The 12,321-nt window shown below is 42.2% G+C and overlaps 1 protein-coding gene across 1 annotated transcript in view; it reads left to right on the top strand.

Moving 5' to 3' along the window:
- The first annotated feature begins 8,449 nt into the window (after window positions 1-8,449).
- lgr6 (leucine-rich repeat containing G protein-coupled receptor 6) overlaps window positions 8,450-12,321 on the top strand; it is a 33,129-nt gene continuing 29,257 nt past the window's right edge. The window contains exon 1 of the mRNA XM_086069357.1: window positions 8,450-9,009. Coding sequence (XP_085925483.1) covers window positions 8,789-9,009 — 221 coding nt within the window. The 5' untranslated portion in view covers window positions 8,450-8,788. The remainder of the gene's footprint in view (window positions 9,010-12,321) is intronic.

The following is a 12,321-nucleotide window of genomic DNA, read 5'->3' as shown; positions in this document are numbered from 1 at the left end:
CTGATTTTGCATAATAATGCAAAAACATCGACCGATCCCTATGCAGCCAATCAGATCAGTGTAAAAGTCAACTCATAATTACACTACATTTGCATGCTTCTCATGCAGCTGAGCATGCACAGTGGTTGCTGTGAGTGCGAGAGATTCGATCAGTTGCCTGGCATTATTGACACTTCAAGGTTAACGGTCTCCATTTGGCAGGTGAAATGGCGTCATGATTACCACACACACACACACTCACCCACACCCACATTGTTGACCATTGGGTGTGTCAGGCGTTGAGGCGGCACCTGAAAGGCCTGCGAGTGGGCTTATCAACATGGACATGAGTTGTCCAAGAACAAGTGGCTATGTGTGTGTGTGTGTGTGTGTGTGTGTGTGTGTGTGTCCAGGTGTAGTGGCTTTACAGTTATACTCAACCCTCTAAGATTAGTGGGCATAAGCAAATCACCTGTATGTGTGCATCTCACTGGGAATTCCCCAGAGACGAAGCAGGGAGCTTTCACGCTGCTGCTTTGTGTTGTGTGTGTGTGTTTGTTTACGTGAAGTGCAAAGTATTAAAACGCCGAGCCGAGCCCCCGCGATGAAGGGTCTTAAAAGAGGCCCGGGGGTGGCCAGTAACATGCATGCATGCGTGCGTGCGTGCGTGTGAGGAGACAGTTGATCATGCTGTGGTGTTGCTACTGTCCTGACTTATCAGAAGCGCAGATGCGTATGCAAAACTTGAGGTTGGCCTCCAAACATCATCGTCAGTGTGCTGTGCTCACTGCACGGTGCTTCCTGGAATCAGCTTGTTTGGTGGGCACGGACCCCAAAATACGAGAGACAGCTGTCGCACAGTTTAACACCACTGCAAACTACAACCATGGCACTAAACATGTCGTTAAATTAATACTTCTCTGACAGTGACAGACAAAACTAGCACACAATGTTTTTGATATACCCTGGACAATATTGGAATTATTTACTCAGGCGCAACTTTGTAGCGTGTAGAATTAGTATAGCAGTGGTCGACGCGATCTTGTATGGGAGGCCGGCGTACATAATTCATATGGAAAAGTTTGAGATAAGGAATGGGATTGGGAACTCGCGGAACTTTGCATTCCCACGGAAGATTGTTTGGGACCATCAGTAGGCAGCTCTATAATCTGTCGTCTCAATAAACACTCATAAACTACGCTGGCCCATACGCCTTATCAGAATAACACACAAACTCGTGCAAGGATTGCACATAAATCATCAGTTTTCACAGTAAGATAAGGAAAAGACGGTCACTCACAGCTTGGGAGTGAAATCAAATCAAATAGATCACAGTAGATTCGTGTTTGTCAAATTTGATCCGGACAAGGCACCCTTTTTTTCGATGAGAAAAATCTCATGGCTTACAAATGCCACAAAATGTCGTAAAATAATGACTCGATATGCTCATATATTTACTTAGCATGAAATCTGAGCCCATTTAATTGACTACTAAGATGACGCTCAAGTAGACGTGACTTCTTCTGTTGTATGACAAGTGCCATAAAAACAGGTTTATGGTACCTTCTGCCATCTAGTGGAGGAGCATTAAATTGCTCTGTCTATTGCGATATGTCGCTGGCACAGCGAGATTATCCATCCATCCATTTTCTTAACCGGTTGTCCTCACAAGGGTCGCGGGGGCGCTGGAGCCTAACAGCGAGATTCATAAATAAATTAATTAATAATAACAAATGACTTATCAGAGAAATGTCATCATATTTTGTTATTAAATGTCGTCTGCACTATATTGACTGAACAGCGTAAATCACGGAATGATGTCTATCCCTTGTCAAATAACACCAAATAACAAAATAGTAGGTAATGTGTGATTTGTTCATGAACAGTGGATTAATTATATTATTATTTTGCGCACTTGATATATTTTCCACTCATGAGAACACCATATGAGCAGGACAGCCCAGCCAATCTAAATTGTCGCTGCCAAATGCCTCAAAGTGAATCAGTAGTCTCCAAGACAAATCAATTTTATGTCCTTCTGGACTTTTCCCATGAATAGTTGGAGGATTAAGTTCGCTGCACACGATATACAGTCAGTGATATTGGATTGCTTATATGTTTACATCAATCTCCACTGAGAGTTTGACAGATAGTGATGCTGTTTTGTCTTTTGGCAGAAGATGGCGACATTTCATCATCTAATTTTGACTTATGATCTGGAACCCGAACAAGGAGGTTGCAAGTTGATGTATGATTTGATTCTCGTTTAATGAGGGGAGTGTTATCAGTCTCTTCTGTGTGTTTGTGTTCGTAGTTGCAAGGATTCTGCTGCTGGGCATTAGTCAGATGATTGGAATTTTCTGTGGCTAATGTGTAGCCTTTTGTGTAGCCTTTGCTTGAAGCCCGTCTGCGTCCTGCATGGATTGAACTCTATGGAGACGAACGACCCAGCACTTTCAGTCACTGTTAACATTCCTCATCTGTCTTCCTCCATTCTGACATGGGCGATAGCATCACGCTTAAGTGCGTCTGGCAACAAAAAACAGCACACACGTTCCTCACAAGAGTGCACAAACACACACATGCAGTTTGTGATAAGAATGTGCAATAGATGATGCTGATGATGCTGCTGATGCAGCCTTTGCCTCAGAATCATTCTACTTGAACTTCTACAGTTGTAGAATTTATACGAAAAACAAAAAACACACACGTACGCCTACACCGAGAGAGTCAGCCAAAACTACACACCCCTGACTGTGGTGCAAGTCCAACAGCATCAAAAAGAATACAGCATCTCTCTTTGGTGTTGTGCAGGCGTAGACCTGTCGGCTGTATTTCCCCATTTAATTTTGTTGCAAATATTACTGTCTGTCACTAAAGAACGTACGGGAAAGTAAAGAATTGTGAAGATTTTTTTTTTTTTAAGGGAATTTGTTCCTGAAATTGGAGAAAAACTTTTCAACAATTTACAAGGGAAAAACTGAAATATAATCATCTTATTTTGTTTCCTGTTCCCCATTAAAACAAAAAAAAAAAAACATAAAACCAAAGCATCACTACTTCGGGTACACAGTACTGTAATCGAATGGCGCTTCATTAGAGCGGTGATTTCCAGCCACTGTTCCGCAAGAGTGTTCCATGAGAGATCATTAGGATTGTCACGGGAAATGATCTTATTTCATTTGATTGGTCTGAAAATTATTATTTATTTAGAAACAATTATCACACAACAATTAAATGCTCTTCCATTAGATGACATAACAAGTACATAATTAACCAGTGGATCTATTTCGCTTCGACATTTCTGTTCGGTGATGTGTCTAAGATTTTAATGTGAAGCATGCGCGCCTTGGTTAAATAACGGTTGTGAAAGTCGCAAATCTGCTGACATTTACATAAGAAGTTGACTGCCGGCCGTACTCAGTCATGGAATAACTGACTGAGTTGTCAGAAAGAAAGTCATTCAAATCCAAAAGAATAATTCTGCTGTTTCACATTGCAGAACTTGACAGGCCTCCAGCTGAGGTGATGAGTTCAACACTTTGGCCTCTGATGGAGGGCTTTGCTGAACTCCGTGACTAATCACATCTCTAGAGGCCCACTATTGTCCCAACCCCCCTTCTGTCCCCTTACCTCATCCCCCCCCCCCAAACCCCACCTTTCTTTCATTCATTCCTTCCCTTTGTACTGTGAGATGCAGAGAGGAAGAGAGTGACAGGGTAAAGATGGAGGTGGGGAGGATGGCAGGAGACGAACCTTTTGTTGCCTTTCAGGTGGTTTCCCATGAAAAGCCAAAGAACACACCTGCCGCCACCAGAAAAGCGCAGTGTCTTGCTTTCTTCCGCTGAGTCCACACATACGCGAGGAATGCCCGGGAATGTACTACTAGAACCCCAGGATGCACAAATACAGACACAAGAACACTGACATACACACTTAGATTGGGGAAGTATTGGAAGGTGCAAGAATTGCAAGGGAAATAGGATGAAGGAGGCTTTCTGGGGTTCAGGGGTAGCATACGGGTGAGGGGATGAAGTGGCTCAGGCGACGATTGAGTGGCAAAACCTAGTGAATGGATTCCTCTTGCTGCAAGGAGCTCAGGTGGCAGTCCACGGTGAGTGCTCTCAAGTCAGTGTCAGGTATCAGGTAGCTACTTGTCCGTGCGTCTTCAAGGCAGCCGCTGCTTGGATAATGTTTACAGTCGAGAAAGCATAGCACAGAAGAGGAGCGGAAAAGGGAAGGACTGCTGCCTTTGATCAGATGCGGAATACTTGAGAGACAAGTGGAAAATCAGCACAAACATACCAATATCTACATTCTTTTAAATCATTTACTTGGACATATACAGTAAATTGCCCTTTGGTGTAAATGTGAGCGTGAACGTTTTTGTCGTCTACAAAAATGGGGTGATTGATGGATAAACCAAACCCAACAATTAAGCGAACAGGTTTCGATCACGCCTGAATTTCTATGAACTTTTTTTTTTTTTTATTAACCCTTGCTCATCAAACTTTATACAACTTCAAAGGAAAGCGTTGAAATGCCTTGGAACAAGATGGACGCTGATACAGACAACCTTATCCTGATCCCATTCTTCCTAAAAGAGGACCAAAGCACCTAAGTTTGTCTTTGGTGCATGGGTTTAAGGCACATACGTCTAAAAACAAACCTGAATGCATACTGTGGAGTTTGCATGTTCTCCCCGTGCCTGTATGGGTTTTCTCCGGGTAATCCGGTTTCCTCCTACATTCCAAAGACTTGCATGGCAGGTTAATTAAACACTCTAAATTGTCACTAGGTGTGATTGTGAGTGTGAATGGTTGTTCGTCTGTGTGTGCCCTGGATTGGCTGGCAATCAGTCCAGGGTGTACCCCGCCTCCTGCCCGAAGCCAGCTGGGATAGGCTCAAGCGCCCCCGCGACCCTTGTGAGGAATAAACAGTTAAGAAAATTGATGGATGGATATAATTAACTTATAACTTAACTTAACTTAACTTATATGCAATACATTTGGTACCAAATGCCCTCGCACTGGGACCGGGCCGCTGACAGGTGTTTGGGGATTACTGCATTAGACAACCTAGCAGTATCCATCGTTGGGAAGCACGTAGGCTCGCTAGCTAGCGGGCAAGACAGCACCTCAAAAATATTTACATGACAGATAAAGGTAGACCCGGCTTGTTTTCAGCACATTCAGTGGAGAAGCACACAATATCAAAAAATGTGAGGAGGGTACGTATTTTTCATGATTTTGGAGCCAGACTTTATATATCAGGTGATTTATATTATTTGTTCAGATTTGGCAGGCAACAACACTCTCAACTTTTGTTAAGGCATTTTATTTTCCCGTTACTGGGACTTTAAATGACTCTTTAGGAGTAAAACCTCTGCCATGTTTTTGATGGACACTACCTACCCCAGGCCTCATAAATCACTATATTTTAATATTGGTGCTACTTTTTTTTTTTAATGTGGTGTAATAGGTTTGAGAATATCATTATTCACCGATGAACACTACTAACTTTTTTTCAGGATTAGACTCAGGGTTGAAAATGCAGAAGACAGTGAAATAAGTGGCATGTGTTTAAAATACAAACATCAGCATGTGAACAGACACTTTGCGTGATAACTCATAACTATAATTTTATCTGTTGTACTCATGATACTTAATTATACAGTCATTTGCTAATTGTGTCAGCTCATTTTCAGATAACACATTGTGACAAAGCACCATAGCAGACTTTATTAGATCTGCTCCACGACTGCACCACATCGGCTGAGTTTTAGAGTAGCAGTAGAAGCAAAGTTTGACTGAAAGAACGTTGAGCAGGCAGGTGTGAAAGCAACCATAAAAGAAAGAAACGGGGCTAAAATAAGAGCGAGGCAGACAAGCAAGACTTGAGGCGGGCAGAAGACCAGACATGCAGACTTTACAGCGTGTGTAAAAAAAGAGATCCCCTTAGGCCAGACAACTAAATAACGTTTAAAAGATGACAGAGCTCCGCGAACAGGAAGGGGGAAAGGGGGAGAGTGCAGGGAGTGGGTGAACATGCAGGTGGATGCAGTTTAAGTGTGTGCACGCCAGTGGTAAGGACTGTGTGTGTTTGCATGTGTATGCAAAGGCTCTCTTTCCTTTGAACTGTCAGAATATTTGCTCAAAGGGCTTTGCAGTAAAAGAGCGCACATAAAGCATGACTTGATACCACAGCACACAACATATTTAAAATGATAATAGACAGAGGGAGCAAAAACAGACATTCCATTACAAAGCGGAAGAAAAGAGCGAGAGAGCGAGTGGGAGAGAGCGAGCATGAGAGAGACTATGTGAAGAACAGCTCTGAAAGAGGTTTTGTGGGGCCATAACAAAGGTCCCTCAGAAAACACAGTGACATAGGAATGTTAATTAATTAATGAGAAACTATTGAGCCCCCGGAGAATGGTAGAGAAAGAAAGACAAAAATGGAGTGGCACACATCGGTTGGAGGTATAGAAAAACCATGACTAGCACAAACTTTTTTTTTTTTTTTTTTTACTTTTGAGTATTATCTGGTGCATTTTGTTTAGGTTTGGGTCTTACTTTCTCAGCAAATTTGGAAGTAGAATTGTAAAAACTTTCCTCAACGTAGTTTTGCATGTATGTATGCATTTGCATGTGCGCAATATTGTAAATTTCTTCTCTTCCAATCCAATTTTCCTGAATCACACAAACAAAAGGATGCTTTAGGACGAGATATCTTCCTGTCCTAATGAAAAAATTTCTCGTTAGGATGAGAAACGTCTTTACCTGCGTTAAACATTTTTACCCGTAAGTGGTAGCATGTTCAGCAGACTACAAGACTTCAGACGCTTTAAATGTCTCTTAGATGGTGTCAACTTGCAACTAAAGCAGCAATGTCCTTATAATACGTCCCAGGTGAATATACAACCAAAGTAGGTCCTGCACTGTCATTTTCAATCTGAAATGCAAACCAGAATGTAGATATAGGGTTTCCCATGCTAGCATGCAACGGGCTACTTTCTCATCCAAATGAAAAACTTTCTCGTCATAATGAGACATTTCTCATCCAAATTAGAAACACAATTCAAATGTGTTTTTTCCCCATGTCACTTGAGGGGCTTCGTAGAATGTAGGATGCATCATTAGTTCGTTGATTATGCAACTTGCTGTGCAGGTTTGAAGATCAGAACAGCAGTACGTGTTGCACCGTAGAAGGAAAATATATCAAAGTTTACACACCCCTGTTCAAACACCAGGTTTTTGTCATGTAAAAAAAAATGACACGATGATAAATCATTTAATCACTTTCAAACACATCAGGGTAATCAACGTGTTAGGTTGAACTTCTTGGGCATAATTCCAAAAGGTGTGTTTGGAGCAAACAACATTGCTCATCATCAAAGGAACATCAGAACCACAGTGAAGTATGGTGGGAGCGGCATCATGCTTTAAGGCATTTTTTTTCATCAGCTGGAACTGGGGCTTTAGACAACATGAAGGGAATCATGCAAAATTCAAAATAGCAAACAGTGTTAACACAAAAATGTCAGGCTTTGGCAAGGAAGAAAAAAAATAATAATAAAATTTTTTAAATGAACATCTGAAATGGGTTAATTTGGGCACTTGTGTGTGCTTACTCTATTTAACATGACAGGTACATTTTGAAGTCAGCCACATCCCCAGCTGTGCGAGGGTGTGCACACTTGCACAACACTATCTCAGTCCAAATGAGTTGTACAGGGTTTAAGCCACTTTAATGGCTTATAAAAGTTTTGAAATGATTTATCTTGGTCTTTTTTTTAGATATCGCAAAAATTGCATTTGCTTGGGGACTGTGTCGACTTTTTAAATACACTGTACAGTACATATGCTTTTCAATCAACTCCTCTCTACACTACACTAATAATATGTTCTGTGTTTGCACACATGCTGTCACATGAGAGGTCTCTCCGTGAGTCCAAGACCCCAACAATCCAGCAGCAGAAACCTGAGAAGGTGTGACTTACGAGACCCCACATTCTGATCTTTCTAGTGACGGAGTGCCGCTGAAGTGTCAGAATTGCAATTTCCTCCCAACAGTCACACTCAGATCCTTTTCATCTAAATTTTGACACAACAGCCAAAACACACTGTCCTGCCTCCATTCCTCTCCTTCCAAACTTTCCCCATTTTTCTCCAGCTATTAACGCTCTCACTTCCAATCATAAGGACCCTTTCTTGTCTCACACCAAACTTTAACCCCCCCCCCGGCCCCCAACACTTGCGTGTCCCTTACCAAAACAGTCATTCTCTTCACATTAAGCCTCCAAGCAAAATAAAACAGGGCAACGAAAGGGAGAAAGAGAGGGGAGAGTTTAGGACTCAGGGGCCCCTCCCACTTCCTAGAGATGCTCCAGCCCATCCCTAAATTATGGGCCAATAAGAGGAGCTCATTCACCACTCATGCTCTCCTACAATAGGTAAGGAGTGGGAGGCAGAAAGCGTGAGATATATTTACAAGAGAGAAAAGGGAAGACAGTGTGCATTTGTTTTGGGGGGATACATGATGAGAAACTAGAGGGGCAAATTGGAAGGAAATAAAGTAGGGACTACAAGAGAGGATGGACGAGATGAAGAAGTTGTGACAGCAACAAGTGCATAGCTCCTGAAGAAACATTTTGGTTTCAATCTTTTATCAGGATTCATTATTTTAAAAACACAGAGGAAGCACAGAGACTGTTTTCCTGCCACAACAGACAGACAGACCAAAAGAAAGTGAGCACGCGCCTGGAGAGTCATTGCAGGTGTAGAGGCAGACAGGTGGACGCTCCAACATGCTACCCGTGCTGCTTCTTCTATGCGTGGTCGACAGAATAGGCGCGTCTACGCCTGGAGTCTGGACTTATGACCGAATGCATGACAGGCAAGGAGCAGCAGCACCGCTGTGCCCGTTGCCATGCCAGTGTGAACAAGACAATATCTTCATCATGGTAGACTGCTCGGAGTTGGGCCTATCTTCTGTGCCAACCAACCTCAGCCCGCTCACCACTTACCTGTGAGTAACATAAGCTAGCAAAGAATGCACTGCTCTGTTATCTTCTCCTCCTGACTCATGTTTTCATTGCCTAGGTCTGTTTATTGGCTGAGCCTGAATGTTTTCACTTTTTAATGAAACATATTTGTCTGTTTTAAAAATGGGGAAAATGTCAGTGTGAAAGGCTAACTCTCGGCTGCATGTGTGACCACAACAGCAATGTTAGCAGCTTGTTGATAAAAACGTTGAGTCTGTTTGTGTTGACTGCTAAGAAAGAATGAATGGACCACTTCTTTCAGTGTCAGGTTTCAGAGCACCAACTCGGAACCAGTTGAGGCAAAGTGTGTGTGATGATTAATATCATGTTTGCACATGATAGTGCATATCGCTGCCGTTGGGCCAAAATCATAATAATAACCTCTAAAATCGTCACTTTCCAGGAGACCCCAAAAGCATGTTTTTTCAACCATTAACATTGCATCATCAAAGAGAACAAGCCATTTTCAACACTTTAGATTGGTCAGTAATTCATAAAAATGACACCCACGTGCGGACTAACCAAAAGTATAGATTTTTTTTTTTAAATATAAAATTTTCCAAATTGTGACTTACAAGGTTTTGCCCCGATGCCAGCGATGCATGATTACTCTGTCTAATTTATATAGTATTGCATAGGAGTTTAAACCACAGGCTCAGTTGGCTAAATGTGTTTGACATTTGATTAGCACTTTGATGTTGTTGATGAATGAGCTGCTATGTTTTCATGAATAATATACTGCGTCTTTTTGGTGAAGAGATTAATGACTCATTAGGAAAACGTGGAAAAGCTCATTCATTCATTCATTTCTAAAAATCTGACATCATGCTTAATGTAAATATAACTGAACATTATGACTATGAGCAGGCAAAGCAGCCGCTTCCCTCAAGGAGTGTCAAAGTGAGAGCAGAGACAATATACAGAATGTGAAAGACTTTCTTACAAAGCTGCCAGACCTTTCAAATTGCTTTTCTACACAGGCCTCTGAGGACAGATTAGAGGCATGTCTTGATAACTGATATCGAGGTGACTGAAGTAAAATCCAGGAAACTGTGATGGAGCAGTTACTCACACGGGGATGTGCAAGTTTTACAGTGGTGGGGGAGATGGAATTCCAACGGCTAAGGGAAGATCAAAAGTTGGTGTCATAAAAAAGGCAGAATACAATGGATAACTCTGAATGAATGATGCTCGAGTCCACATCTGTGATGGTTGCATCCAATTTCCACATTTCTTATGTACGCTGGAAATCCACAGGGTCAGATCTATCCAGGAATCGCTCAGTAAGGCACACCCACAAACACACGCACAAGCGATGACCTGAGACTCCTTCTGTGTAGTACTCTTTCCTCAATGCCCGTAACCGCACACGCATACACAGATACACCCCCTAAACGCAGATCATTCGCTACAAACATGAGAGTAATTGTTCATTTCCCTTCATTACCTAACATTGGAACTGGACCAATTAGTGAGTTTGAAGGGTGATTTAGAACAAGATAAATAAACTCTGCGACCAACCGCAAACGCCCACACACAGTCACACCAAAACACATGCTTACTACAGGAGGAGCACAGTAAAGCATGAAGATTGGCAACGTGGGGACAGTGGGAGCATGCCACGCTACTAAGTGATCATGCACACAAGATTCACAGATTGCAATTTCGCTTTGGCAATTAACATCAAACAACTCAAGCAAAACATACTCTCCACCTTAACTCTATGCAAACACACACACTCGCTCGCTCTCACACATACGCACACACAGTAGACAGAACACAGTATAGTTTTTCATTTTGCCCTGAACTATGAAAAATTACAAGAGTGACAAGTGAGCTCTGTCTAACTCTGTGGAGTTTGGATCAGCCTCCCGGCACAGAGTGCAAATCTGCAGGTCACAAAGATTTGCTTGGGAACAGTCCACATTACAAACCTGATCCACATGAGGTTGTGAAATTGTATGACATCATCCAGCCATGTCATCAGAGAGCGCTTCAAAGTGCGCACAAATGTAGGAGGCCAATCAAGCTATGAATGCCTCGTCTTATTTCCTGGTGTTTATTTGCACACTTGGCCGAGCCCTCGGTAAACAGGTAGATGCGCGATTTAATTATAATCAGCTCAGTATCCTATTATGCAGCTAGACTCTGGAGAGGCATCTGAATAGCGCTGTGTGCAAATCTGAGCAGAGGGTGCAGAGATCTCTGAGGAAATTCGTTTCTTGGGGCGTTGGATGAAATGAGCTGTCATGTGAGACGCGAAAAGGTTCTTTGATATTAGATGAGAGGAGCGAGCCTCGGGGTGTGCGTCTACTTGCGTGTGCTCAAATGTGTGTGACGCTTGAAGATGTGTACAAGACACACATCAGACAATAAATAGCTTTATGCTAAGATGAAAAAGAAATAAGAGGAGGTTTGAGGATTCAAAGTGTCACTTCTCTAAGGATTGTCTGCAGAAAATAGAACGTGTTCCCCATGAATTGAGTGCATTTGTAACTATGTCGGAGGCTGTCTGCGACTGAAATTGAGCAATGATTAGGTGACTCTTTTTTTTTCTTTTTTGCCAGTGGCGAACTTCTAATGGAAACTGCAGCTAGTACAGTACCAGACAGATGAAAAACATAGTGTGTGTGCGAGCGTACATGCAAGCGAATGTGAAGACCACCCAGACTGCTGAGGGAATTATGTTTTCCAGCCAGTTGAAATGAAGCAGGACTATAAAATGAACAGGAGGATGAAGAGGAAAAACCTGAGCAGAAGAGAGGTGAAAATTACTGTAGACCATTTGAAATCTCCCAAAGAGTCACTTATTCACACACACGCACATTCACTCCTGTACATAGACAACATCCTCCTGTGTTGTGGCAGTAAATGAAACTGTCGTGTGCGTGTCATTTAGCTATTATCTTGATGGAATGATTCCTATCATGAGTGGCCGGGGTCACACTGTAAACATTATGTCTGAGACAGGCAGAAAAAAATAAGAGAGCAAGCAACAGACAGACACAGAGGTGAATGGGGGTGAATTGTTTGAGGTAGAAGACAAAAAAAAAAAAAAAAAAAAAAAAAAGAATTGAAGAAAAAAAAAAAGGAAGAAAGAAGCATCTTTGTCTGTGTTTTTTGTAAACTGTCAGCAGAGGACCATTTGTCTTGCTATCAGCCCCAGCATCAGTATCCCTGGCTCCAGACAACTGCGTATAGTAGCCTCTTTCCTTACTTATAAGCCTCCTTGCGCTCACCCAAATACTTTTCTTTGTTTACCGCTTCTATTTACAAGACATATGGCTAGCCTTTAT

The sequence above is a fragment of the Leptonotus elevatus genome, chromosome 2 (genome assembly GCF_054856555.1).
Source record: "Leptonotus elevatus isolate MCC_2025b chromosome 2, RoL_Lele_1.0, whole genome shotgun sequence".
Taxonomy (NCBI): Eukaryota; Metazoa; Chordata; class Actinopteri; order Syngnathiformes; family Syngnathidae; genus Leptonotus; species Leptonotus elevatus.
The sequence above is the reverse complement of the archived record's forward strand: the minus strand, read 5'-3'. Positions and strand labels throughout refer to the sequence as shown.